Here is a 27,326-nt window from a genome sequence, read left to right as displayed (position 1 = left end):
CAAAAGATAGTTCATAATGATTTAACATCTTCATAATATTAATGGTTTCCTAATTTTTTAATTATTTTTTATATTTGTTCATGGGATGTGAGCATCGCTGACTAGACCAGCATTTATTACCCATCTTTAATTGCCCTTGAGGTGGTGGAAATCTATGTTGTAGGTTCTATTCTAATCCTGCACAAGGAGCAAATAGTATTTATAAATGACAAATCCTGCCACACTCAATGTCCAATCTTGCTATTAATATTGAAGAAACATTTTGGGCTGTTTACCCTGACTGAGGAGTCTAGATCTAGAAGGCCACAGTCTCAGGATAAGGCATCAGCCATTAAGGATGAGGGGGAATCTCTTCACTCAGAGATTGGGAATCTTTGGCCAGGATTTCCCAGTCAGCGAGCGGGGGCTGGGACCCGCTCGCTGACATGTAAAATGACACACAATGACATCAGGCGGAACTCCCGATCTCGCCGCACCTAATTTAAATTTTCAGTTAGGCAGGGGCTCAGCAGAATCAGCTGTGCACCCAATGACTTGTCAACGGCCAACTGAGGCCATTGACAGTCTCATTGAAGTAATTAATCTTAGGGTTGGTGGGCAGGCCAGGAGCCCTGGCAGATATTAAAAAAAGCATGAAACCTCATCCATGGGCAGGATGAGGTTTCATGTAGGTTTTAAAAAAATGTAACTACACTGAATTTAAAAGTGATGGACATGACCCAACTCATGTGACAGTGTCACATGTGGGGGCATGTCAGGGAATTTTTTTTTCCTATTTTTAACATTTTTTTTACTGTAGAGCTGATCTCCCTGAAGCAGCACTTAGCCTCAGGGAGATGAGTGCACTCTTTTGTGCGCACGTGTGAAAGAGCGCACTCTCGGCTCAGGGAATCCTCCCCTGCCCGCACAGGGAGCACATAGTGTTTCCGTGCAGATGTCACGCTGGGCGAGCCTTAATTGGCCCACCCACGTAAAACGGCGGTGCGCCCCCAACTGGGGGGAAAATTCTGCCCTTTGGAATTCTCTACCCTAGATGGTAGAGGATGCTCAGACAAGAAGCATTACCAAGGCTGAGGTCAACAGTTTTCTGGGCACCAAGGGAATCGAAGAATAAGGGGAGTGTAAGATAGAGTTGAGGTCAAAATTCAGCCATGATCTTTCTGAATGGCAGAGTCGGTTTGAACAGTTGAATGATCTACTCTGATTTCTTGAGTGCTTATGCTATCAGTTGTGCCCTCATCCTGTCAGCTTTAAAATAATTATATTCTTTAAACTTGGAATAGAGGGAACCTGAATGTGAATTCTGCAGTTAAAATTAAGAGGGGAGGGGCTTGCTGTGATTGACAGAGTACAAACAAGCTGCAAAAAAAAAAGCACAATTCAATAATTGAAGCTCTCACAAGTGTTCAATTTGATCCCCAGGATCCATAACCAAGAATGGGCCTTTGGGAAAAGATTTTAACTGTGGACAAACCAAATCAAGTTTACAAACGTATTTCAAAAAGCTTTTGATCAGTTTCTGCTATTTGTCAGTGCTACTGGTAGTTCTGAAGAACTGACCAATTTAATTGCTCAGTTTTGTGATGCTTACTCATTTTCAAAGGTTTTGTACCAACCTGCCCCTGGCCACAAAGTCAAAGCCCCAAAGTCACAATCAATAATATACCACTCAACTCAGTTCAGAATTTCGGCTATCTAGGGAGTATCCTTTCCACCACCACATTGGATGATGAAATTACCCATCACCTGGCAAAAATAAGCTCAATATTTGGCAGATTCACCCACAGGCTTTGGAGAAAGCATGGAGTATGTCTCAAAACAAAGATCAAAGTTTACCAGGCAGTGGTTCTCACATCACTTTTCCATGACTATGAAGCACAGACAACTTACTGGCGTCACAAAGCAATTAGGTGCATTCCATCTTTGCTGATTAAGTCCTATCTGTAACATCGAGTGGAAAGACAAAATCCCTAACACCGAAGATCTTGCAAGATGCTGTATAAATAGTATCGAGAGAATGCTCATCAGAGCCGGCTCTGCTGGGTCGGACATGTGGTTTGCATGGAAATTCTTGCATACCAGAGGCAGTATTCTATAACCAGCTGAGCATGGGAACCTGCACCATAGGACCCTTCAAACTCAGGGTGCAAAAAAAAAAAAGCCAATCCCAGGGCCTATAAGTTAGATGCCAAAATATGGGAGAAAAAAAACAATCCTGGACTGATCCAAATGGAGAAGTGTGTCATCAAGCAATCTCAACATTTGAGGACGACAGAGTCAGTTCCCTGCAGGATAAGCAAGCACGCCACAAAGCCAGTGCCTTGACTGCCATCTCCAGCAGTGATTTCATATTTATTTTTTGCAATCAGATTTGTAAATAAAGATTTGGTTTAACATCAAGTGAGATGACACCAGCCTAGATGGTGAACATTTGGTCTCCTTGCTGAACACTCATTCAGTGAAGCAAAGGAAAAATCCATCATCATTCATTTATCATTACTAACCACCAGCTGCAGGCTTATTTGTAACTTAACAAATAAGAGTTTATGATAATTAACATTGAAATGTATCATCGTTTCACTCATTTGCATACCTGCTATTGTGGAGAAACGTGGGCATTGAGAAATCACAAAAGGGGCCTTTGACAAAGGGATTTTTCACCGTACTTTGAAATTGAATTTATTGTTTACACTGGTTGATGAAACATTAAGAAGGGGCCAGAGACTCAAGATCATTTCCATAAGAATGAAGGGGTAGGAAGATTTTGTTCTCCCCCACTGAGCACTATTACGACAAAGAACGCTTTGCCATAAATGACAATTGAAACAAGACTTAAAATAACAATAACTTTCACTTATATAGCACTGTTAACACATAAACATCCAAGACACTTCATGGGAGTGTTATATGACAAAAATTAACATTGTTAATAAGTCACAAATAAAATATCCCTTGTTCTAACTGATTAGACAATACTGCTATTGAAATTATATGCTGCAAGTCTTCCATTTTTAGATGCATTTTATTTGATAATCGTGTTAAATGATAACTAATTAAGTATTTCAAAAGGAAAAGTATAAAAGGATGCAGCAAAATCAGATTACAGCAGATATCTCCAGTTGAAGAACTAGAACAAGCACACACAACAAATGGCTTCCTTCTGTGCTGTAATTGCTATGATTCTATATAAGAAGATTCTGGGACAACAATGCACTGCATCAAATGTTATCTTGAATCCTTAGTTCTCCATAGAATGAACTCCTGACGTCAGCCAGGATCTGACAGAAACAAGGAGTAGAGGTTAGCTGTTTTTCTAACAGGGAGGGAAGGTAAAAAGGAGGGTGAATAGCTACTAGCTACCTTAGTAGTTGACAATACAATGACATTGGCAGAACCTGAAAGCAGGTCACCTTCTTGGCTTCACAGCTGGGAAAGGAACAAGGCATGTGGTTGTCAAGGAGGAATATGCTTTCTTCCCTTCAATTTCCTCCCTGCCTCTTCTGAAGCTGTCAACGCTTGCCAAGGTATGGTTGGTCATCTGCCAGGACCTCACCAAAGTGAAGGGGAACATATTAAAAGAACAAGGGGAATACTTTGAAAACATATACATGTACCATCATATGTAGTGAGCACTTATGAATTTCCTTTTACTGAAGGAATAATGAATGCCTGAGAATGACACATCTGTCCTCTAATCAAAGAGTTCAATTCTAAACCACAAAAACAAAGCTCAAGCTGTTCATTACTATCCTTTGAACCCTCCGATTAGAGATTATGCTTCCTGGTATTTGTTTGTATTTTTGTATACACACACATTTTCATTTAGTTGTTGGCTCCTTATCCTGTTTTTTCTAGTGATGACAGTGTTTCCCTGACAAATGCTGATGTTTAATTAAGTAGATTAGTCAAAGCAGATAACGGAGAATGAATAATTTTCATCCCATCACTGATTGCCAAGATTTACTGTAGTTGGTATATGCTCTCTTGATTTTAAATGCTGTCGCCATGTTTTTTTAATTAGATGGATATACTTAAAGCCTGCCTGGCTTTTGTGGTTTGCTTTTTTTATGACAATCGTGATATTTTACTGTCACAACCAAACCTGCAATTATAAAAGTTACAAAGAGATTGCAATTCTCTTACATACTTTTATAACAGATGTAGCCTTCTGCCCCTCTGCAGTCCAGTACATTTCCCAGGGTAGTTTAGTGCTGCAGCTGTTTGTGGTGTCGCCTTCACTGACTACTGAAATGACTTTGAAGTTTATAGAGGCCAATACCAATCTATTTGCTCTCATGCAAAGCCACAACTAAAGGATATGGGATGACTGTACTCACTTTGATCTGTTTATTACTAATATTGTATTCTCAATTGAGTTAGTCACTGAACTGCAAAGCTATTGTGTGGCTATTGGTTACTCCATTTACGTGACGAACCAGAAACTTGACAAAATGCCGAGAATTTAGAAGAGTTTTTAACCGTTTGCATGATTATTGAAGTTTGTTATCCTGAAGACAATTTCAAGGAAAGTGTGACAAATTTAATTCAAAAGTCAAAATATAAGCTTTATTGAACCACAAAATTAAAATGTATTAGCAATGATTTTTTAAAAATCACCCAAAATCTGGATTGCACTCTCTGACGCGATTGCTGTAGTAATGGTAGAGCTGAGATACCCAATCAGTCTTCCTTGCTTCAAGTGCACCCTCTGTAGGTGAAATTTCCTGATTCTTCAATGAGTTATTTGACAACAAAGTATGCTAAAATATACAGAAAGGAAAGAGAGTCATGGGAATGAGGAAAGATCATTCCTGCATGAGGGGAAGCATAAGGAAGGCATATCGTATCATACCTAAAACGGGCAAATATAGAGCAGAACCTAGAATAGCCAAGGAAATGTCTGAATGCTAAACCATGCTGTCATCTGAAATGACAGAAGACAACAAAAAGGGTGAACACAATAATATTTCCGAATGAACATCCTCAAGTAATAGTTATAATCGAAGTTAATCTAACCTAATGTTACTTATAGAGTCTTGATTGGACCACATTAGCAATACTGTGAACAGTTCTGGTCTTCGTATTATAAAAATGATGTTGAGGGAATGGAGAGTGTGCAAAAAAAGTTATACCCATCAGAAAAGAAATTAAACATGCTGGGGCTCTTTGCTCTAGATAAGACTGAGGGGTGACCAATAGAGATCTTAAAGAGATTATGAAAGAGTGGATCAGGTAGACATAGAGAAGGAAGTTTCCACTTACAGGAGAGACCAGAACCAGGGGCCATAAATATAAGACAATCATAATAAATCCAAGAGGGAATTCAAGAGAAAATTATTTACCCAGAATGTGTAACTCAATTCCACATGGAGCAGTTGAGGCAAACAGCATAGCTGAATTTAGTGGAGAAGGAATAGAATGATATTTTGATGGGGTGAGATGAAGAAGGGTGAAAGGTTCGTATGAAACATAAAATCAGCATGGACCTGTTGGACCAAATGACCTGTAAATACTGTGCAACCACATAAACTAAAAGGAGACAAACAGAACGTACCCCAAGATTCCAGCTATTTAATTTCGCTTCAACGTCACTCTCATCAGAAGATGCAACTGGCCTGGGTTCAGAAACCACCTGGAAATACAATTTAAATAAATTTTACACTAAACTGTCATGAAACAAAGGGTTTCAAAGTAAAGAACAAAACGAAATCCTTTCAGGTACTTTTTATATAAACTACTTTGTTGAAATTTGAAAAAATGAAAACCAGAGTCAAAAGCTTGATCTTTAGGCATTACTTTGAGCAGGTTATTTTCTCACCACTGCCCACACCACAGTGATAAGCCTGTTTTTGCCATTTAATTAGATCATGGCTGATTTAGTTCTTCAAATCCATTTATCCTCTTTTGATAATCTCCCTTGATACACCTGCTTAACAAAAATCTATCCTTCTCATGCTTGAAAGTTTCAACTGATTCCAGCATCCACAACCTTTTGGTTAAAAGAATTCCAGATTTCAACTAGCCTTTGTATGAAAAAGTCTTGATTTCACTCCTAAATAGCTAGCTTATGCCACCTTGCACAACCGAAGGCACTGCGACAGGACATAGACAGGTTAGCAGAATGGGCAGACAAGTGGAAGACAGAATTAAATAAAGTGTGAGATGATGCATTTTGGCAGAAGGTATAGTGGGAGGCAATATACACTTAATGGCACAGTTCTGAAGAGAATGCAGGGACCAAGGGACATGTACATAGATCTTTGAAGATGACAGGATATATCAAGAGAGTAGTTAACAAAGCAAATGAGATCTTGGGCTTCATAGAAAGAAATATTGAGCACAAAAGCAGGGAAGCAATGCTAAACGTCTATAAAGCTCTGGTTAGATCACAACTACGGTTTTGTGTCCAGTTCTGGTCACTACACTTTAGGAATGACATGAGCGTCTCTGAGAGGGTGCACAGGAGATTTATCAGAATAGCTGGGATTGCTCTCCTTAGGGCAAAGGAGGTTGAGGGGCGATCTGATAGAGGTGTACAAGATTCTGACAGGTTTAGACAAAGAAAAGCTGACCCCATTAGCTGGACTAGGGGCACAGATCACAGATTTAAGGTTTTGGGCAAGGGATGCAGGGGGTGGAGGTAGGAGGGGTTGTATGTGAGGAAGAATTTTTTTGTAATGACCTGGAACTCTCTGTCTACGAGGATGGTAGAAGTGGAAATGATCAATGATTTCAGAAGAAAATTGGATGAGCACTTGAAGGAAATGAAGTTACAAGGTTTCAGGTATAGAGCAGAGGAATGGGGCTAATTGAGTTGCTTCACAGAGAGCTAGCTTAGACTCAATGGGCAGAACAATCTCCTTCTGGTGCCACAATGACGCTTTGATTTCCCCGTCCATCAGAGGAAATGGATCTCTGTATATAGCCTGTCAAAACCCATCATTTTATCGAACACCTTTAGATCACTCCTCAACCTTCAAAACTCAAGGGAATGCAAAACAAGTTTATGCAAAATGTCTCCAAATTTTAATCATTTAAGCCCCAATATCATTCTGATAAATCTGTGCTGCATCCCATTCAACATACCATTCCTGGGATTCAATGCACAAAACTGAACTCCAAATGGGGATCTGATCAAGGTTCTGTGCAATTGAAGCGTCGCTTCCTCGGTTTTGTATTATAACCCCATTCAGATAAAGACCAAGTATTCCATTAGCTTTTTTAAAATTAATTTTCCAGAAATCAATACTCTCGTAAGCAAGACTGCTTCCAATCAAGAGGATTTTCTCCAAGAACCATGATTATAAAAACTCCAAAAAAGAAAGACTTGCATTTACATAGTACCTTTCATGACTGTCAGACGCGTCAAACACTTTACAGCCAGTGAAGTATTTCTGTAGGAAACACGGTAGTCAATTTGCACGCATCAAACTCCCACTAACAGAAATGTGATAACAACCAGATAATCTGTTTTTGTGATGTCGATTGAGGGATAAATATTGGCCAGGACACCGTTGATAACTCCCCAGATCTTCTTCAAAATAGTGACATGGGATCTTTAATGCTTATCTCAGCAGGCAGATGGAGCCTCAGTTTAACATCTCATCCAAAAGACACTACCTCAAAACTGCATCAGAGTGTCAGGGTTGATGTTTGTGCTCAAGCCCTGGAATGGGATTTGAACCCAGAAGCTTGTGGCTCAGAGGCGAAACTGCTACCAACTGAACAGTGGCTGATGCACAGTTTAAAATGTGCAAATGCCCCAGTAAGCCCGTTTCCCCCTCAGATCTCTGATTTATTTGTTCCTTTGAACATTTTCAGTTGAATTGCTTTTTCTTTTTTTCTACTCTATTTCATGGAGATTCCCTTTATTGAATGTAATAGTTAAAGCTAGAATGTTGGAGAATTAGGAAGAACATAAGAACAAAACCTAACAGAAAGATGGTGTTGGAGAGGAAAAGAAAGGAGCTACATGATAGTGAATTAAAGGAATGCAGGAAATAGAACTAAAATTAAATAACAATAAACTATAAAGAACAAAGACCATCAAAAAAAAGAGCATCCATCCAAAGAAAAACTTGAAAGCAAAACAGGTGTGAAAAATAAGTTCAGTGAGGAATAGCACGTGGCCATGGAGAAGAGAAAGAAAGAAAAATCAAAGGGTTGTAAATGAAACAAGGATTAGCCAACATACATCTGAAAATATATTTGGCATGAAAATGAAATAAACAAACCAACCAAAAAAATGTAGACCAAAGGGGAGGAAACCTCAAGCCACAAATTTGGCAAAGTGTTGGATGCATTCAACCACTTCAGTGGAGCTCCAGAGTGGCATGGCTATTTCAGCAGTTTACCAACCAACAGCCAGTGCATTTACATGGGAGCTGGGAAGTACAGTTGAGTTAACACAAGCTCCAATCATCCCTAGGGTGCATTAGCATTAATCCCTGGTTAGTGCAATGAAAGTCTCCACAGTTGTATCCTAAGTGATCAAGGTATTCTTCAGCTATGTTCATAATAAATTCAAAAATAAATCTTCATGTTGTTAACCCAACTCAGAGGCCAGAAGTAATGGAAGGGGTCAACAACAGTGCTATAAAGTGGCACTTGCTTAGCAATAACCTGCTCACCAACACCCAGGTTGGGTTCTGCCAGGGCCAAATATGATTCAAACATGGACAAAAGAACTGAACTGAGAGATTTCAATCTGACAGAAGCTGATAATGTTGGATATTGTTTGGACTTCAAGTGAACTTCAATCTGCATCTCCCACACATCATTTCTGACCAGGGGTAATTAGTTTCTGCGTAACTGTCATCAATATAATTGCACAGAGATACACAAAATTTGAAAATATGGAAGTGGATCCAAAAATAGTCTTCACTGAATTTAGGACCCTTAAAGCTCTTCGGGCAGTTTAGCAATTTGATATTCATCTAAGGATGTTGAAAAAATTGGGGCTCTGTCAGACGAGCCACTGGCTCATCACATTGCTCATCACTGAAGTGTGGCATTTTTCCCTGTGGACTGAAGGGAAACACGTGGTACCTATATTTAAAAAAGAGTAAATTGGAAATCATTAGTTTAATTGCAGTTACAGGCAGATATGTTTTGAAATCAACAAGGGATAAGGCCATAGTCGTTTTAAAGATGAGTATTACACCAAAAGTTAACAAAATGACTGTAGGAAAACAGCTAGCAAATATTGGTCACGTGATTGAATTTGATAATTGGTTTGAGAGAGAAAAGTTCCTTGGTTTGTGACTGTCCTAAGTAAGGCAAACTTCATAGGAATTCAAAATAAATTGGGCACAGTAAATTGGGCTGAGTTGCTAATGTGTAAGGAGAGTTCAAAATGTTTCTTTGGTTCAATACAAAACGGCAAAGGCCTAATAAAGACAAAGTTCCACATGTGCAGCTGAGTAAGAAACAAGGTAAGGGACAGTATTAAACTAAAACAGGCTTATACAAACACATGGAAAGTAGAAATCCACCAGACTGGGAGAGGCATAAAGATTAAGGTTTATAAAGAGGAGCAACAAGGGAGTATGAACAGAAACTAGCAAGTTTAAGCGAGTGTAATCAAAGCCAACAGTAAAATTTTTCAGAAATATATCAAGAGAAAGAGCAGAAAGGTCGGGGGGGAATGTCAGCCATTGAAAGACAGATGGGGTGATACTATGATGATCAAGATGGCAGATTCTTTGTAGGCGAAGATCATGGGAAAGCTTGTCCCTATGGTAGTCGATATGATCATTGGTGACTGAAGAGGCCAATTCTTGATCTGCAGGCTCTTGAGCAGTTGGGGCATGTCACTGCTGGTTTGGAGAAGTTCTAGTACTAGTCGTCCATGCCTTTCTTCAGCAGCCTTACGGCTGTTTGTTTCAAACTTGCAGGTTGTTTTCCTGGTTATTGTGCACCAGCTGTCTACGTTGGCAGCCTCCTGCTATCACATCTGTTGGTCAACGTCAACGAGAGGGAGCAGTCTTTTGGTCTGGTCTTTGAAGCGTTTGTAAGGTGCATCTCAGTCTTGCTTACAGTAGCATAGTTCACCATAAAACACTGCTTTAGGCATTCTAGAATGCTCCATGTGTGACAGGTGTCCTGACCAATGCAATTGGCATTGTAAGAGAATACATTCAATGCTGAGCATATTGGCTCTTCTGAGGACTTCATTGTTTGTGATATAATCCAGCCATCTGATGCTCATAGTGCATCAAAGGCAGATAATAGGTAATAAGGAAATGGCAGACTTATAAAGTGTCAACCATAGTTCAGATGCTGGTCTCCAAATCAGAAGATCATGGATTCAAGTCACACTCCAGGGACTTATGCACAAAAAACTAGGTTGACACTCTAGTGTCATACCAAGGGAGTGCTGCACCGCCTTTCAGACGGGGCATTAAACTGAATCCCATTCTGTCCTCACATGTGGGTGTAGAAGATTGCATGGTTTTATCGCAATAAGAGCAAGGGAGTTATACCCAGTGTCCTGGACAATATTTATTCCTTCATCAATGTCACTAAAACAGGTTATTTGGTCATTTTCACATTGCTGTTTATGGGAGCATGAAGTGCACATATTAGTTGCCAAGTTTCCTACATTACAACAGTGACTACACTTAAAGTTCTTCAATGGTTGTAAAACTTTTTTGGATGTTCAAAGTTTGTGAAAGGCACAATATCACAGAGTCATTACAGTGCAGAAGGTGGCCATCTGGCCCATCATATCTGCACCAGCTCTCCAAATGGGCAACTCACCTAGTTCCATTCTCTTGCTTTCTCCCCGTAACCCTGCACATTGGTTTGTCTCAAATAATAGTCTAGTTCCCAATGAAATGCCTCATTCGAACCTGCCTCCACCACACTTTCAGGTAGTGCATTCCAGACCCTAACCACTAGCTTCATGAAAAAGTTTTCCATATATCATTGCTGCTTCTTCTGCTAATTACTTTAAATCAATGCCCTTGATCTCAATCCTTGCACGAGTGAGAACAGTTTCTCCCTATCTACTCTGTCCAGACCAGACCCCTCATGATTTTGAATACCTCTATCAAATCGCCTCTCAGTCTTTTTTCCCCCGAAGGAACACAGTCCTAACTTCTCCAATATATCTTCATAACTGAAGTTCCTCATCCCAGTGACCATTCTCGTGAATTTTTTCTGCACTCTCTCGAATGCCTTCACCATCCTTCCAAAAATGCGGCAGCCAGAACTGGACGCAATACTCCAGCTGAGGCCAAACAAATGACTTATACAAGTTCAACAGAACCTCCTTGCTCTTGTAATCCATGCTCCTATTAATAAAGTCTAGGATATTGTATGCTTTATTAACCGCCCTCTCAACCTGTCCTGCTACCTTCAAAGACTTATGCACGTATTCACAGGCCTCTCTGCTCCTGCACCCCCTTCAGAGTTACATTCCCTCTTTTCTCCTGGGCTCAATGTTCTTTCTACAAAAATTAATCACTTCACATTTCTCTGCACTGAACTTCATCTGTCACTTTCCACCAACTTGTCTCTGTCCTTTTGACTATCCTCCACACAGTTCACATGCTTCCCAGTTTTGTATCATCTGCAAACTTTGAAATTGTGTCCTGTACACCAAGGTTTAGGTCATTGGTATATATCAGAAAAAGCAAGGGTCCCAACATTCTTCTTTGGGGAACTCCACTACAAACCTTCCTCCAGCCTGAAAAACATCCATTAACAATTATTCCCTGTTTCCTGTCACTCAGCCAATTCTATATCCATGTTGCTACTGTCCCTTTTATTCAATGAGCTATAACTTTGTTCACAAGTCTGTTGTGCGGTACTGTATCAAACGCCTTTTTGGAAGTCCATGTACACCACATTAACAGCACTGCCTTCATCAATCTTCCCTGTTACTTCTTCAAAAATCTCCAGCAGGTTAGTTAAGCACAATTTTCCCTTAAGAAATCCATGCTGGCTTTCCTTAATTAACCTGCATTTGTCCATGTGACTATAAACTTTATCCCAAATTATTGTTTCCAGAAGTTTCCTTTCAACCGAAGTCAAACTGACTGGCAATATCACAAGAGTTGAGATAAAGGGTATTTGCCATTTTGCACTGTAGGACCACAATATAATTGAATCTGTGGGGGCAAAATACCTCTTTTTCTAACAGTATTTTAGTTATTATCAGGATTCCAAAAACAAGCTGAGCCAGTCGTCACTCATCACGACCTAGGCTTAGTGACTGTGAAATAAAATTCTCTCTCTTGGCAACACAAAACATCCGCACAAAATAATAAGCAACTCGGAGCTTTTATTTATTGGTTTGAACTGCATAAAACACTGATAAGAGCCTTCTAGTCATGCTTCCCTGTTATTATTTTAAATTTTCTATCCTAGTTTGCACAGTGCACCTTTGTTATTGTAGTTCACAAGATACTTAGATGAGGAATGCTATTAAGCATATCCATCCCAAACTCCCTCCATTGCAGTATCTAATTGTTTCTTAAATGATTCTGATGCTTTCACCTTCAGAACAATTTGGCAGTGTTGCTACTTTAGTAAAATGGTCTAAGGGGCTATGCTGGAGTGTTACCAAATAAAAGTTGACATCGATCGAAGGAGGGGACTTAATGACAGGTGACCAAAAGCTTGGTCAAAGAGGTAATTCTTAAAAAGGCTCTTATAAGAATAGAGAGGTAGGGAGACAGTGACATTGAGAGAGAGAATTCCAGAATACAGGGCATACACAGTTTATCTTTCATCATTAATGTTTACCAAGTGAATTAAACTGTTTGATACATTCTTGCTCAGTCAACTTATTAAATAAGTTATTTTTAAAAATAATTTCATTATTTCAGGAAATCACCAATTTTGCACTATGGATTTAACTTTGAGATGCAAAAATGAGACATTGGAGTTCACTCTTTGAAAGGTGAAACAACCCATGCTAAACACAGGATTTTAATTGAGCAGATAGATGTGAGTTCTCTTTAAAACTTCTATAGTTAAGTGATGGCATAAAATGATAGAGGGCTTCACAGGCAACATAAAATAACACACAGGATCCCACAGACTTTTGAGTTCTATTAGATGAAAGTGTAGCATTCCAAGGTCTACATTCAAATGAGGAATATGAGAGTTTAAACACAAAACGTCAACTTTACATAACCTTTTTATTTGATAAAGATTTGAAAGTTAAGGATCACCGGAGGTGGTAAGACACTGGTCGGGCAGCCACAATTTCCCACACAGCAAGCTCCTGATCCCAACTGTCCCACAGGGAAGTCTCTACATTGAGTATCATGCCTTTCCCACAGTTAAAGCAAGCAGTAAAATTATTTGAGGTGATTAACACCAAGACACTCTGGTGCACTTTCCAATGGTTGCGCTGAAAACCAGTATTGATATAAATTCAGAAAATGCTGGAAATACTCAATAGGTCTGGCAGCATTTGTGGAAAGAGGACAGAGTCAACAGTTCAGACTGACTTTCTGATGAAAGCTCATCAATCTGAAACGTTAATTCTGTTTCTCTCAGCACAGGTGCTGCCTGACCTGCTGAGTAATTCCAGCATTTTCTGTTTTGTTTCAGATTTCTAGCATCCACAGTAGCCTGCTTTTTGACATAAATTCACTTGCCCTTTCAAATAGAAAAGACAATTCTATATAAAGTTTAGCACCTCCTGAGGGTGACAACCATGGAAGCTAGTGGTCAAGGTCTGAGGCCTAGCTGCCAGATATTGAAAAAAATGGCTTCACTTGTGAAGAATTAAACTGGAGATTTAGTTCAATCACACCTTCCAGGCAGGAAAGACAATTGGAGTGTGTAACAACAATCAATGACAGATACTAGATTTTTCATAATATTTTTAACATGAGTATGAAATTGGGAGGTGGTAACATTTGAAGGAATTCACAAGCAGAAGACACAAAAGTGGGACAAAAAAATCAATCGGGTAACAAATTGAAAGTCACAGCCCAAAGTTTATAGGTTTTGGAGGCTCTGTAAACTGCTATTTTGCAACATTATAACATTAATATCAAATAATTCAATGCCCTTGCTCTTTAAGATCCTCCAGTACTGTAGATCTCAAAGGTCCAAGAGTCTAATCCACTGTCCTCGCCTCCTTCAATTTGCTCCAGTTGACTATTTTTAGCCAAGAGTGTCAGCTTGGTTCAACTTTAGCACACTCACTTGAGTTAGTAGATTGCAGGTTCAAGATTCATCCCCAAGACCTGATTACGTAATCTAGGTGTCACTGCAGTGCTATGTTTCTATCTGTCTGATGAGATGTTACACCTAGGTCTCATCTGCTCTCTAAAAGATTCCATCGCATCAGTCAATGAAGAACAGAGAGGTCCCCCCTTGTGGCCAACATTAATCTTTCAATCAACATGAAAACAGATTAGCTCATAATTTATCTAATTAAAACTTGCGGGACCGTGCTGTGCCCAAATTGGCTGCCACATCAGCTGACATAACAGTAACAACAGCCAAAGTTATTAATTTGATGTGAAGCGCTTGGGATATTCCTTTGATATGAAAAGCAACTTTTAAACGTAAACTCCTCCTTACTTTCTTGCCATATACATTCCACATCATACATGCAGCATTTTTAATGCAAAAATAGCTGAATTTTAATTGTAGAAAGCATTTTGACCCTTACAGTGCAAAACCCCAGGGCACTAAATATAGAGAATTGTTTTTAAAAGTTCAGAGGGAACTATTCTATCAAATAATTCACAGTCAACGTGAATCTGCCTTCCTGTTGCCACATTTACGTCAGAAAGCTGGGAAGAGGAGAGATGGGTAATCATAATCAGTTTTCAGTGGTTTCGTTTTTAAATTAGACACAGAAAAATAAAATTATCTTTATTTATAATGGTTCTAAATCACTCCCGCCAGATGGACTTACATTAATAAAATGTAATGAGCTCAACAGCAGTTGTCCTGATTTTCAATAATATTTAAGAATTAATGAAATCACTGAGGAAAGCCTGAAAACACAGTTGTACGTGCTTTGGAGGGCTATCATTGCAAATTATGTTTTAATTCCACCATTGAAGATTATTTACAGTTAACATTTTAAGTGCATATAAACCAAAATGAAGGGGAACTATCTACATGAAGGATCTCGATTGCATGGGAGAAATATGACTGATAGAAAAGCAGATTTTAACTGTAAATTAAATAATAACCATGTCACAGCAAGCCTAAGACTTACAATACAGCATTTTCCAATCGATTTGGTAGCAAAAGTGATCCTCAATGGAGTTCATTTTATAAGGTAGATAGCGTAGTCTATATAAACAATCATAAATCGTGCCTTCAAACTTATATTCACCATCAATGAATCATCTAAATTGGTTCCATTATCTACTTTGGTTGAGAAAATTAAAAATAGGAATAGAAGTCCTCCATTTTGAACGATTAAATGAAATATAGCACGCATTGGATGCAGGATTCCCTTTAAAGTGTGCCATTTTGCCAAGTACAATTAATGGATAGTGGATTAATGAAGGGTCATGAGGACTCGAAACGTCAACTCTTTTCTTCTCCGCCAATGCTGCCAGACCTGCTGAGTTTTTCCAGGTAATTCTGTTTTTGTTTTAGATTTCCAGCATCCGCAGTTTTTTTGTTTTTAACAATTAATGGATATACATATGCAAAAGTACAAACAAGCAGGGTTTGGATGAGATTATTAATGTTCAGCAAATGTATTCAGTTAATAAGAATTTCTTAATAACAAGGCTAATCAAGTTGTGGGATGGTTCTCACGGGCATTTTACTAAATTTATTTTTATCCGACATAACTCATTGGCAAGCCCATATTTAGAATGCTGTGTTTAAGTGCTCAAAAAACTCAGTGGGTAAATACATCACACAGTTTGGTACTAAATATACAGGCCAAAAAGATTTCTAATTCAATTACTAACCTGCGCTGGGTAAAAAGACAACAGTATTTTGTCCTTTAACAAATGGGGAACATTTCTATACCTTACGTCATGAACTTCAGCAAAAATTAAAAGTAAAATGGAAGTTGCTGTTCATCCACGAAATATCAACATGTGAATGAAACCCAGAGCTCTGATATATAAATTTCTCAAGATAAAGTGGCTTTGTTCTAGGTACAGACAGACAGACAGACACACACACACACACACACACACACACACACACAGACACACACAGAGACACACACAGAGACACACACAGAGACACACACAGAGACACACACACACAGACACACCTATGCAAAACACATAACTTGGGAAAAACTGCATCACATCATTCTACGTAGAATAAGATTCATTGTATCTGGATAATAATCTGGAAACTTCCCTCGATGCCTCAAGCCAAATTGAATCATTTGAACTCCAAGGCTTGAACACAAAAAACCCAGTGCAGTACTGAGAGTGTGCTGCATTTAAGAGATGCTGTCTTTTGGATGGGATGTTAAACTGAGAACCATTCTCTTGCCTCAGGTGGAGGTAAACAGTGCGATTTTGAACAGCAGTAAGTTAACCCCAATAGTTTGGTCAATACTTAGCCTTTAACCAACATCACTAGAAAAAATGTGATAACAGTGGGCTTTATGGGAGTTTGCTGCATGCAATTTACCTGCCATATTCCCTACATTACAAGAGTAGCAACACTTCCAAGCACCTCATTGGCTATGAAATGTTTTGGAATACTCTGAGGGTGTGAAAGGTACTCTATAAAGGCAAGTTCTTTCCTTTTAAGTTGATATAGGAATCATGTTGCTCAGGTATGTGATTGCATCAGGAAGTTGATGGAAACCTATTTTATTTAAGTCTCACAGCTCAGCAGACTACATATCACAGAATCACTTGTTTTTTAAGGTGCAGGAGGCCATTCAGCAATCATGACTGTACCGGATCTCCAAATCAGCATTATGACTCAGTGCCATTCTCCTGCCTTTTCCCTGCAACCCTGCACATTGTTTCTATTTAAATAATCATCTAATGCTCTCTTGAATACCTCGATTGAGTCTACCTCCACCATACTTCCAGGCAGTGCATTCCACACCCGAACCACTCACTGTGTGAAAATGTTTTTTCTCATATCGCATTTGCTTTTTTGGCAAATCACTTTAAATCAAAGCCCTCTCATTCTCAATCCTTTTATGAGCAGGAACAGTTTCTCCCCATCTACTCTGTCCAGCCCCCTCATGGTTTTGAGCACCTCTATCAAACTCCTCTTAAGCCTTCTCCTCTCCAAGGAGAACAGTCTCAACTTCTCCAATCTATCTTCATAACTTAAGTTTCTCATCCTTGGAACCATTTTTGTAAACCTCTTCCGTACTGTCTCCAATGTGTTCATATCCATCCTAAACCCAGAACTGTACGCAATACTCCAGATAAAAGCAAAAAACTGCAGATGCTGGAAATCCAAAACAAAAATAAAAATACCTGGAAAAACTCAGCAGGTATGGCAGCATCTGCGGAGAGGAACACAGTTAATGTTTCCAGTCTGTATGATTCTTCAACAGAACTAAGTAAAAATAGAAGAGAGGTGAAATATAAGCTGGTTTATTGGGGGGGGGGGCACACAAGTAGAGGTGGATAGAGGGCCAATGATAGGTGGAGATAGCCAAAAGATGTCACAGACAAAAGGACAAAGAGGTGTTGAAGATGTTGAAGAATACTCCAGCTCTGGTCTAAGTATTGTCCTATACAAGTTCAGCATAACCTCCTTGATCTTGTAATCTATGCACCCATTAATAAACCCTAGGATACTCTATGTTTTATTAGCTGCTCTCTCTACCTATCCTGCCACCTTTAATGACTTATGCATGTATACATCCAGGTCCCTCTGCCCCTGCAATACCTTTAGAGTTATACCCCTTATTTTATATTGTCTCTCCATGTTCTTCCTACAAAAATGAATCACCTCACACTTCTCTGCATTGAACTTCATCTGCCAACTATCTGCTTACTGCACCAATTTGTCCATGTCCATTTGAATTTCTACACTGTACTCTCACAGTTTACAATGCTTCCAAGTTTTGTATCATCCGCAAACTTTGAAATTATCTCCTGCACACCAAGATCCAGATCATTTATATCAGGAAAAGCAAGGGTCCCAATACCGACCCCTGGGGAACTCCAATACAAACCTGCCTCCAGCCCAAAAAGTATCCATTAACCATTACTTGCTGTTTCCTATTAGTCAGCCAGCTTTGTATCCATGTTACACAAACACAGACACAAGAACAGGAAATGCTGGAAAAACTCACCAGGTCTAACAGCACCTGTGGAGAGAAAAACAGTGTTAATGTTTCAAGACCTGCTCTAAGAGGAGTCATACGGACTCGAAGCATTAACTCTGTTTTTCTCTCCACAGATGCTGTTAGGCCTGCTGAGCTTTTCCAACATTTTCAGTTTTTGTTTCAGATTTCCAGTATTCACAGTATTTTGCTTTTATCTTTGTATCCATGTTGCTGCTGTCCCTTTTATTCCATGAACTATAACATTCTCACAAGTCTGTTATATGGTACTGTATCAAATGCCTTTTGGAAGTGCATGTACACCACATCAACAGCATCTGTGGGTGTGGCTACACCACATGGACAGCAGCAGTTCAAGAAGGTAGCTCACCACCACCTTCTCAAAGGCAACTAGGGAAGGGCAATAAATGCTGGCTCACCCAGTGAAGCCCACACCCGTGAGTGAATAACAAAAAAATTATCCTCATCAACCCTGCTGTTACGTCTTCAAAAAACTTAGTTAAACATGATTTTCCCTTGAGAAATCTATGCTGGCTCTTCTTAATCAACTCACATTTTTCCATGTGATTACTAATTCTATCCTGAATAACTGTTTCTAGAAGCTTTCCCACCACCGAAGTTAAACTGACTGGTCTGTAATTGTTGGGCTTATCGTTACAACCTTTTTTTGAACGAGGGTGTAATGTTTGCCATTCTCCAGTCCTCTGGCACCTCCCCTGAGTTTAGGGAAGACTGAAAGATTATGGCCAGTGCCCCTGCAATTTCCACTCTCACTTCCTTCAATATCCTTGGATGCATCTCATCCAGTCCCAGTGCCTTGCCAACATTAAGTACCCCCACAGTTTATCCAATACTACCTTATCAGTTTTGAACTTTTCTAGTGACAGAGTTTACTCCTTTGGCACCTTGGCCTGGACAGCATATGCTTCCTTGGTAAAGACAGATGCAAAATGTTTATTTAACACCTCAGTCATGCCCCTTGGCTTCATGTGTAAATCCCCTTTTTGGTCCCTAATCGGCCATACTCCTCCTTTTACCACTGTTTTACTATTTATGTGCCTATAGAAGACTTTGGGATTCCTCTATGTTGGCTGCCAGTCTTTTCACATAATCCCTCTTTGTTTCTCTTACTTGCTTCTTCACCTCTCCTCTGAACCTTCTGTATTCAGCTTGGTTCTCAATTGCATTTTCTACCTGACATCTGTCATAAGCACACTTTCACTACTTTATCTTAATTTCTATCTCCTTTTTCATCCAGGGAACTCTGGATTTGTTTTCTCTACCTTTCCCTTTTGAGGGAATTTACCTTGACTGTGCCCAAGCCATTTCTTCTCTGAAGGTAGCTCATTGTTCAACTATAGTTTTTCCTGCCAACCTTTGGTTGTGGTTTATCCAGCCCAGCTCCATTCTTGCCCCATTGAAGCTGGCTCTCCCCCTGTTAATTATGCTTACTCTGGATTGCCCATTGTTCTTTACTACCATCATCCTAAACCTTATGATACAATGATCACTGTCTCTTAAATGTTCCCCCACTGACATTTGATCTATTGGGCCCATCTCATTTCCAGGAACCAGGTCTAGCAGTGTCTCCTTTCTTGGTGGAATTGTTCTACTGCTGTAGAAAATTCTCCTGAACACACTCTTGCCCCTCTCCGACCTTTACACTGCCGCTATCCCAGTTTATACTCAGGGAAAACCCCCCATTATAACTACTCTATAATTTTTGCACCCCTCTGTAATTTCCTTGCAGATTTGTTCCTCTACATCCTTCCCACTAGCTGGAGGCCTGTAGGCTACACTGAGCAATGTAATGGGATCAGTTCTAAAGAACATTTCAATCCCTTCTAGACTAATTCTATCTTTATTGTCTCAGGCTAAACAATGAAGTCAGGAAAGAGGAAAAGATGAACAGAAACATTCATAACAAGTCTATATCCTGGAACTCCCAATCTAACAGCATTATGGAAGTACCTTCACTATTAGGACTGCAGTGGTTAGAGAAGGAGACCATGACCTTCTCAAAGGCAACTGTCAGTGATGAATTTCCAAGAATGGAATTTTTTTTAAAACTCCAGTAGAGGAAGAAAATGTTATCAGTTCAGCCAACCATTTCCTTACTGTACAAACAGCACCCATATAAAAAGTGCATAGAGTTTGGGACACCTTACCTTCAAAAGTATATGGTAAATTCTAAGAAGAATGGAGAGAATAATTCCAGTACATGTTGCTCTAAATTATCAAGAGGCACTCTAAAAGAAAATTTCTTTTTATTGACAGATTGGCTCAGTGTATTCTTCTCTGAGACAGACGGTTGTGGGGTCAAGCTCCACTCCAGAGATTTAATAATAAGATTGACATCAGTGCAATACTGAGTGCTGGCATTTTGGAGGTACCACTTTTAGAATAAGGCTTAAACCATGGCCCAGTCCATCCTCTGTGGAAGGTGTAAAGATGTCACTGTGGTTTTCAAAGAAATGCAAGGATGTCCTCCTGGTGGCTGACCAAAATTTATCCCTCATCCAACAACATAAAAGCAGATTACCTGGACATTTATTATTCATTGTTCTTTGTGGGACTTTGCTGTTCACAAATTGGCCACAAGTTTTGCCGACATTGCATACATGTCTATGCTTCAAACATAATTTAATGACTGTAAAATATTTGCATCTTGAAGACTTCGATAATGCTATATAATGCAAGTTTTTCCATCTTTCTATTGAATTGAAACTGAAGAAAGTCTAGAAATTAGAACTGGTTTCCCCCATCTGCCTAATAAACACGTGGAAGAGATTTCCAGCAAATGCATTTCATCCTGTCAATTAGCTCCTTAAAAAAAAAGCAGCTTAAATGTCTGCTTATGAGTGTGATTGGGTTAAAAGGCAGGTATTATTAAGCAGTTCCCTTACAACAACAAGATGGTTCCTGTAACTAAATAATTATATTTTCTAATGCTCTTATAATCCTAACCTCAGAAGTTCCAGTCCTGGTGTTTCCTACAGCAGGTATCTCTGCATCAAATCCCAATTTAATACCCACATTTGCTGCATTATCATCAGCTCTGTGCTGCAGACTGTCATTCGCTGGGATCTGGATACAACCTCTTCAAACTCACCTCGCTTTGATCTCTTACAACAACCTGAAAAGTGACGAGTGCTATCAGTCTGGCCTAATTCAAGCCAAGCCGACATCCTAGAGATGAAGGGCAGAGTTTTAACTGACTATACCTCAGATACCAAGCACTTAAAATCCATCAGAAATCATGCCATAATACTCATTTAATTAAAGTAGTATGGTAAAATACCACTCACCTACTGAACAACCCAGTCTCAGGTTAGACACATTTAACTACAATGCTGTCATGAAGCTATTAATGTATATATTTTGGAAAATATTTTTCTTTTAAAATAGAGGTTTAGTCTGCGGGTGTATCTTAATTGGATTAAAGCCAGCTAGTCTGGGTGCTTTGATGGGTACTAGTTTTGCACGTATTTGCATTTTTGAACAGAGCATTCAAGAAGTGGGGTGAAAACTGATGCCTTTCTAGCAGCTACCAAGCAAAATGTTTATATTACTAATAAAGTTGGTACTATGAAAGCGGTTTTATTGTTAGAGGTTTAGTTCAGAGGTTGTTGATACAATGAGAATTAACATTCAATGGGGCTGGTAGGTATAACATCAGTAGTATTCGGGTGTGCAGAGCAGAGGCAATGTGAGATCAAAAGGAAGCTGCAAGCCTCCAACTGGCTCCACAGGAATCAAGTGAAAGAATCTCAATTTGAATTTGTAAGGTGAAAATGCTTTGCCTGGTGTTTGGTTAAGTCTATGGGTTGCTGTTGCCTTAATGGAGATTAGTTTGGGAATTCGTTAGAAGTTACGATAGTAATAATTTATAGCCACATGTACATATATTTTAACCTGCATAAATTAATAAAACGATTCATTTAATTTAATGTAAAATCTCGAGAACTAGTGGTCTGATTCCTTCATTTAGAGTCGCATCTGAAACATAACACTTGAAATTATAGGTTATGACAGTTGTTTAAAGTTTCCCTCTGGGATTATTAAATAACTCCGCTTTACCAACTGCATTGGTCATAACAATACTTAATTCTGTCTGTCCCTCACTCCAATCACACACACAAGAAACAGGATTAGGTAACTTCTGAAAACCCTCTCTGATGAAAGGTCACAGACCTGAAACATTAACTCTGTTTCGCTCTGCAGATGCTGCCAGCTTTGCTAAGTGCTTCCAGCCTTTTCTGTTTTTGCCTCTTTATAAAGTAATTGGTAAGCAACAAAATGCTTTCAATTCCACCCCCCCGGTAAAGTGACAACATAAATTGCGTTTTTAAAGGGATGTCACAAATTCCAACCACGTACAAGCTATTGTTTGATGAACTCACACAGAAAGTGTTAACAGCACCAGCAATGATGTCCACTGTGATCCACGCTTTTGTTCAAAATACTAGCAATACACCACAACAAAGCTTTGATTTGTACTTTTTTTTTAATTCATTCAGGGGGTGTGGATGTCGCTGGCTGGGCCAGCATTTATTGCCCATCCCAAGTTGCCCTTGAGAAGGTGGTAGTGAGCTGCCTTCTTGAACCGCTGCAGTCCATGTGGTGCAGTTACACCCAGAGTGCTGTTCGGAAGGGAATTCCATGACTTGACCCAGCGACAGTGAAGGAACAGCAATATATTTCCAAGTCATGATGGTGAGTGGCTTGGAGAGGAACTTCCAGGTGGTGGTGTTCCCATGTATCTGCTGCCTGTGTCCTTCTAGATGGTAGTGGCCATGGGTTTGGAAGGTGCTGTCAAAGGAGCCTTGGTGAATTCCTGCAGTGCATCTTGCACACACTGCTGCTACTGTGCATCAGTGGTGGAGGAAGTGAAAATTCTTGGATGTGGTACCAATCATGTGGGCTGTTTTGTCCTGTCCTGGATGGTGTCAAGCTTCTTGAGTATTGTGGGAGTTGCACTCATCCAGGCAAGTGAGAAGTATTCCACATATTCCTGACTTGTGCCTTGTAGATGGTGGACAGGCTTTGGAGAGTCAGGAGGTGGGTTACTCGTTGCACGATTCCTAACCTCTGACCTGCTCTTGTAGCCACAGTATTTATATGGCTATTCCAGTTCAATTTCTGGTCAATGATAACTCCCATTGATAGTGGGGGTTTCAGTGATGATAATGCCATTGAAAGTCATGGGGTGATGGTTAGATTCGCTCTTGTTGGAGATGGTCATTGCCTGGCACTTGTGTGGCGCGAATGTTACTTGCCACTTGTCAGCCCAAGTCTGGATATTGTCCAGGTCTTGCTGTATTTAGGCATGGACTGCTTCAGTATCTGAGGAGTCGCAAATGGCGCTGAACATTGTGAGATCATCAGTGAACATCCCCACTTCTAACCTTATGATGGAAGGATGGTCATTGATGAAGCAGCTGAAGATGGTTGGGCCTAGGACACTACCCTGAGGAATTCCTGCAGTGATATCCTGGAGCTGAGATGATTGACCTCCAATAACCACAACCATCTTTCTTTGTGCTAGGTATGACTCCAACCACTGGAGAGTTTTCCCCTGATTCCCACTGAGTTCAGTTTTGCGAGGGCTCATTGATGCTACATTCAGTCAAATGCAGCCTTGATGTCAAGGGCAGTCACCATCACCTCACCTCAGGAGTTCATCTCTTTGTCCATGTTTGAACCAAGGCTGTAATGAGGTCAGCAGCTGAGTGGCCCTGGCAGAATCCAAACTGGGTGTCAGTGAGCAGGTTAATGCTAAGCAAGTGCCGCTTGATAGCACTGTTGACGACCCCTTCCATTACTTTACTGATGATCGAGAGTGGACTGATGGGGCGGTAATTGGCCAGGTGAATTTGTCCTGCTTTTAGTGTACAGGACATACCTGGGCAATTTTCCATATAGCTGGGTAGATGCCAGTGTTGTAGCGAAAAACCTTTTCTGAAGAGTTGCATCTCCTTTAATTCCTGCAAAACCTGAAAAACATTAGCTTTGTTTTCTTAAAAATATATTCTTAGCTCTACCCATTAATCATTCCATATCCCATTCTTGGTTACATGACAATCTCAGACTTCTCCCTATATCAATCTACAAACACTAAGTGGTGCATAATCTGCCTTCTAATTTTCCCACCCCATCCACTGCCTCCACTGAGCAATAACCCTATGACATTCAACCAGGTTTGACAATCCACCATGGGTGGGGGGAACCACAGGGTGTAAACTAGCAACTGTGTTGTATAGTGCAGTGGTACTCCATAAAATGAAACTGTGCCCTAATCTTAAAATTTATGTCAACTGGTCTTCTGCACAATTGAGAAATATACAAAACCATAGACCATTTTTAAATCCACAGTATTTCAGAGACAAGAGAAAAAGTTTTTGGCTTTAATTTTCCATGCAAAATGTGACCTATCCACAAAGTATAAGCAACAACACCTCCTGCTTATTTTAATATTAGGATATTAGGCAGGTACTGCCAACTGAGAACTACGCTGTTGTATACTCCTCTACATCTATAAAGTAGAAGGTAGCCGCCTAGGCACAGTAGAAAATAGCCCCTTCAATAAGGGCAGAAATTCCTGGAAATCCATAAGATTTACTTAAAACATTGGCATATTTTTTCTCTTTTCTGCCCAACACTCTGTACGTCCAAAATTTCCTGATTTTTATTTCATGTTTCCAGAATTTTTCTACAGATCTCCGGTAAGTAACCTTAAGTACACACCGGGTGTGTTTTATGGTGAAATTAAAAACAAAGAAAGCTGTGCTAAGTATCAGCATGCTGGTGATTTAATAATCAAGTTTTTAATCTTCAGACATGAAAAGTTACTTTAAAAAAAACATACAACATCAGCTCCCCTGACTACAAACCCAAATCTGACTGCATCCCAAGAGAAGTTTGGCACGTTGACTTTCCTCTACATGGTGATGTTAAATTTTGGCTTGATGTATGAGTTAAAGGAGTGTCCCTTCATCCTGGTGCTTGATAAGTCAGCTAAGCAGCTCATTTGACATCAATCAAGATGTTCATGGCTAGTACTATCACCTTCCTGAAGATAATTGTCTGGAATCATGTGCATGTTCATATCATGGATGCCAGTGCATGGAGTATTAATAAAAGCCTAAAGAGAAACTCCTAACAAATTACAATGTTATACTAAAAGAATACAACATTAGAAGTAAAACACCTGCACTCATTTATCTTACTGTTATGTTAGCGGTTATATTTTCTTCATCTGATCTACATGTTGGACTTTCTGAACATGAACGTGATGTTACCTTGCCATTGTACGTGTGTCTTCGCCTGTAACAAAACCACAAAATAGTAACAATCAGTATTCCAGGAATGTAAATTGCACAGCTCAGAAACATAGGGGTAATGATAACCATCTTATACAGGGGAACACCTATATACTGTCACCATGTTTGAATGATACAGGATTACATTTAATAACTAAAATATGTCTTGCAAGTCAAATGATGGTCATGATAAGAACAGCTTTGAGTTGTTGTAAAAAAAAAATTACCCAATTATCAAATGCAGGTTGCAATATTTTATGGCTCACTTTCTGTTTGTAAATGAGTTTCTCCCTTACTTTACTTTTACTCCCTCCATTTGATAACAATCATCATTCTTGCCACCAGTCCACGTACAGACACAGCAGCTCTATAATCAGCCAACATGAACACAAGCTAAACAGCATCCAATTGGTCTAGATAGCATTTCCCTACTACTAATCCATATGGGAAAGCAACTCGCCTCCACTCAGTGTTGTGCTCCAACAGTTCAGGCTGGGATTGTGAAGGTGGTGTATGAAAAATTATGGCCTTATACCCTTTCAATCCACCAGACTGCATACCTGAAACATCTGCAATAATTATTTTCATATGCTTGTACCATAATCTGCATCATGTCAGTATTTGGTAATTCTCAGGACTCCACTTTCTCACCGTTATTTGTTAAAACATCTGTATTTTCTTTCAGAAATCAGTTTATCAAAAAAGATTAGTGGAATCCTGTACCTTTCTAAGGGAATTCATGTGCACATTATTTGAATAAGGAAAATATAGTTTTGCTATTGAATATTTCAGTTCTAAATAAAACAAGAACAGCACCTCCAATATATTCTTCAGCAAAAATTCCCCAAATAAGTTCTAAATCTCAACTTTTGTCATCAAGGAGATGGTAGTGAGCCATCTCCTATTTCTCACTTACATGGTGCCCTTCAGTGACATCATCTGAAATCATAGTGTTAGTTTTCATATGTACACTGACAAAACCCAGCTCTACCTAACCACCATCTCTCTCAACTCCCCCACTGTTGCTAAATTATCAGTCCACTTATTCAACATCCAATGGAGAAATTTCCTCCAATTAAATTTTGGGAAGACTGAAGCCATTGTTTTCAGTCCCTGTTCCAAACTCTATTCCCTTACTACCGATTCCATCCTGGCAAAATTCTGAGATTAAACCAGTCTGTTCACAACGTTGGTGTCACTTTTGAGCTCGAGATGAGCTTCTAAACTCATAATCGCGCCATCACTAAGAACGACAATTTTCACCACCATAACGTCACCCGATTTCGTCCCTGTCTCAGCTCATCTGCTGCCGAAACCCTCATCCATGGCTTTGTTACCAATAGGCTTGACTATTCCAATGCACTCTTGGCTGTTCTCCCACATTCTACCCTCTGCAAACTTGAGGTCATCCAAAACTCTGCTATGTCTTAGCTCTCAGAAAATCCTATTCACATATTACGCCTGTGTTTGCCGATCTATGTTGGCTTCCAGTCTAGCAACGTTTTGATTTTAAAATTCTCATCCTTGTTTTCAAATTTCTCCATAGTCTCATCCCTCCCTATCTCTGCAATCTCCTCCAGCCCCACAAACCTCTGACATATTGGCGCTCGCCTAATTCTGACCTCTTGAACATCCCCACTTTTAATTGCTCCGCTATTGGTGGCTGCACCTTATGTAGACCATAAGTTCTGAAATAACCTTTTGGCACTTCCCTACCTCTCAACCTTACTTTCGTCCTTAAAAACTTTGACCAAGTTTGTTATCTGATCAAATAT

The 27,326-nt window shown here is 39.6% G+C and overlaps 1 protein-coding gene across 7 annotated transcripts in view; it reads right to left on the bottom strand.

Moving 5' to 3' along the window:
* cep112 (centrosomal protein 112) overlaps positions 1-27,326 on the bottom strand; it is a 425,679-nt gene that overhangs the window by 348,065 nt on the left and 50,288 nt on the right. For 6 of the 7 annotated variants that reach the window (XM_041216547.1, XM_041216546.1, XM_041216549.1 and 3 more), the window contains 2 exons: positions 25,531-25,555; positions 5,555-5,632 (listed from right to left, as the gene is read on the bottom strand). In XM_041216547.1, the coding sequence (XP_041072481.1) occupies positions 5,555-5,632; positions 25,531-25,555 (103 nt within the window). The remainder of the gene's footprint in view (positions 1-5,554; positions 5,633-25,530; positions 25,556-27,326) is intronic. The other variant, XM_041216550.1, reaches the window with a different exon arrangement.

Source organism: Carcharodon carcharias, chromosome 22, assembly GCF_017639515.1.
Source record: "Carcharodon carcharias isolate sCarCar2 chromosome 22, sCarCar2.pri, whole genome shotgun sequence".
NCBI classification, from domain to species: domain Eukaryota; kingdom Metazoa; phylum Chordata; class Chondrichthyes; order Lamniformes; family Lamnidae; genus Carcharodon; species Carcharodon carcharias.
This window is presented reverse-complemented; position numbering and strand designations above follow the sequence as displayed.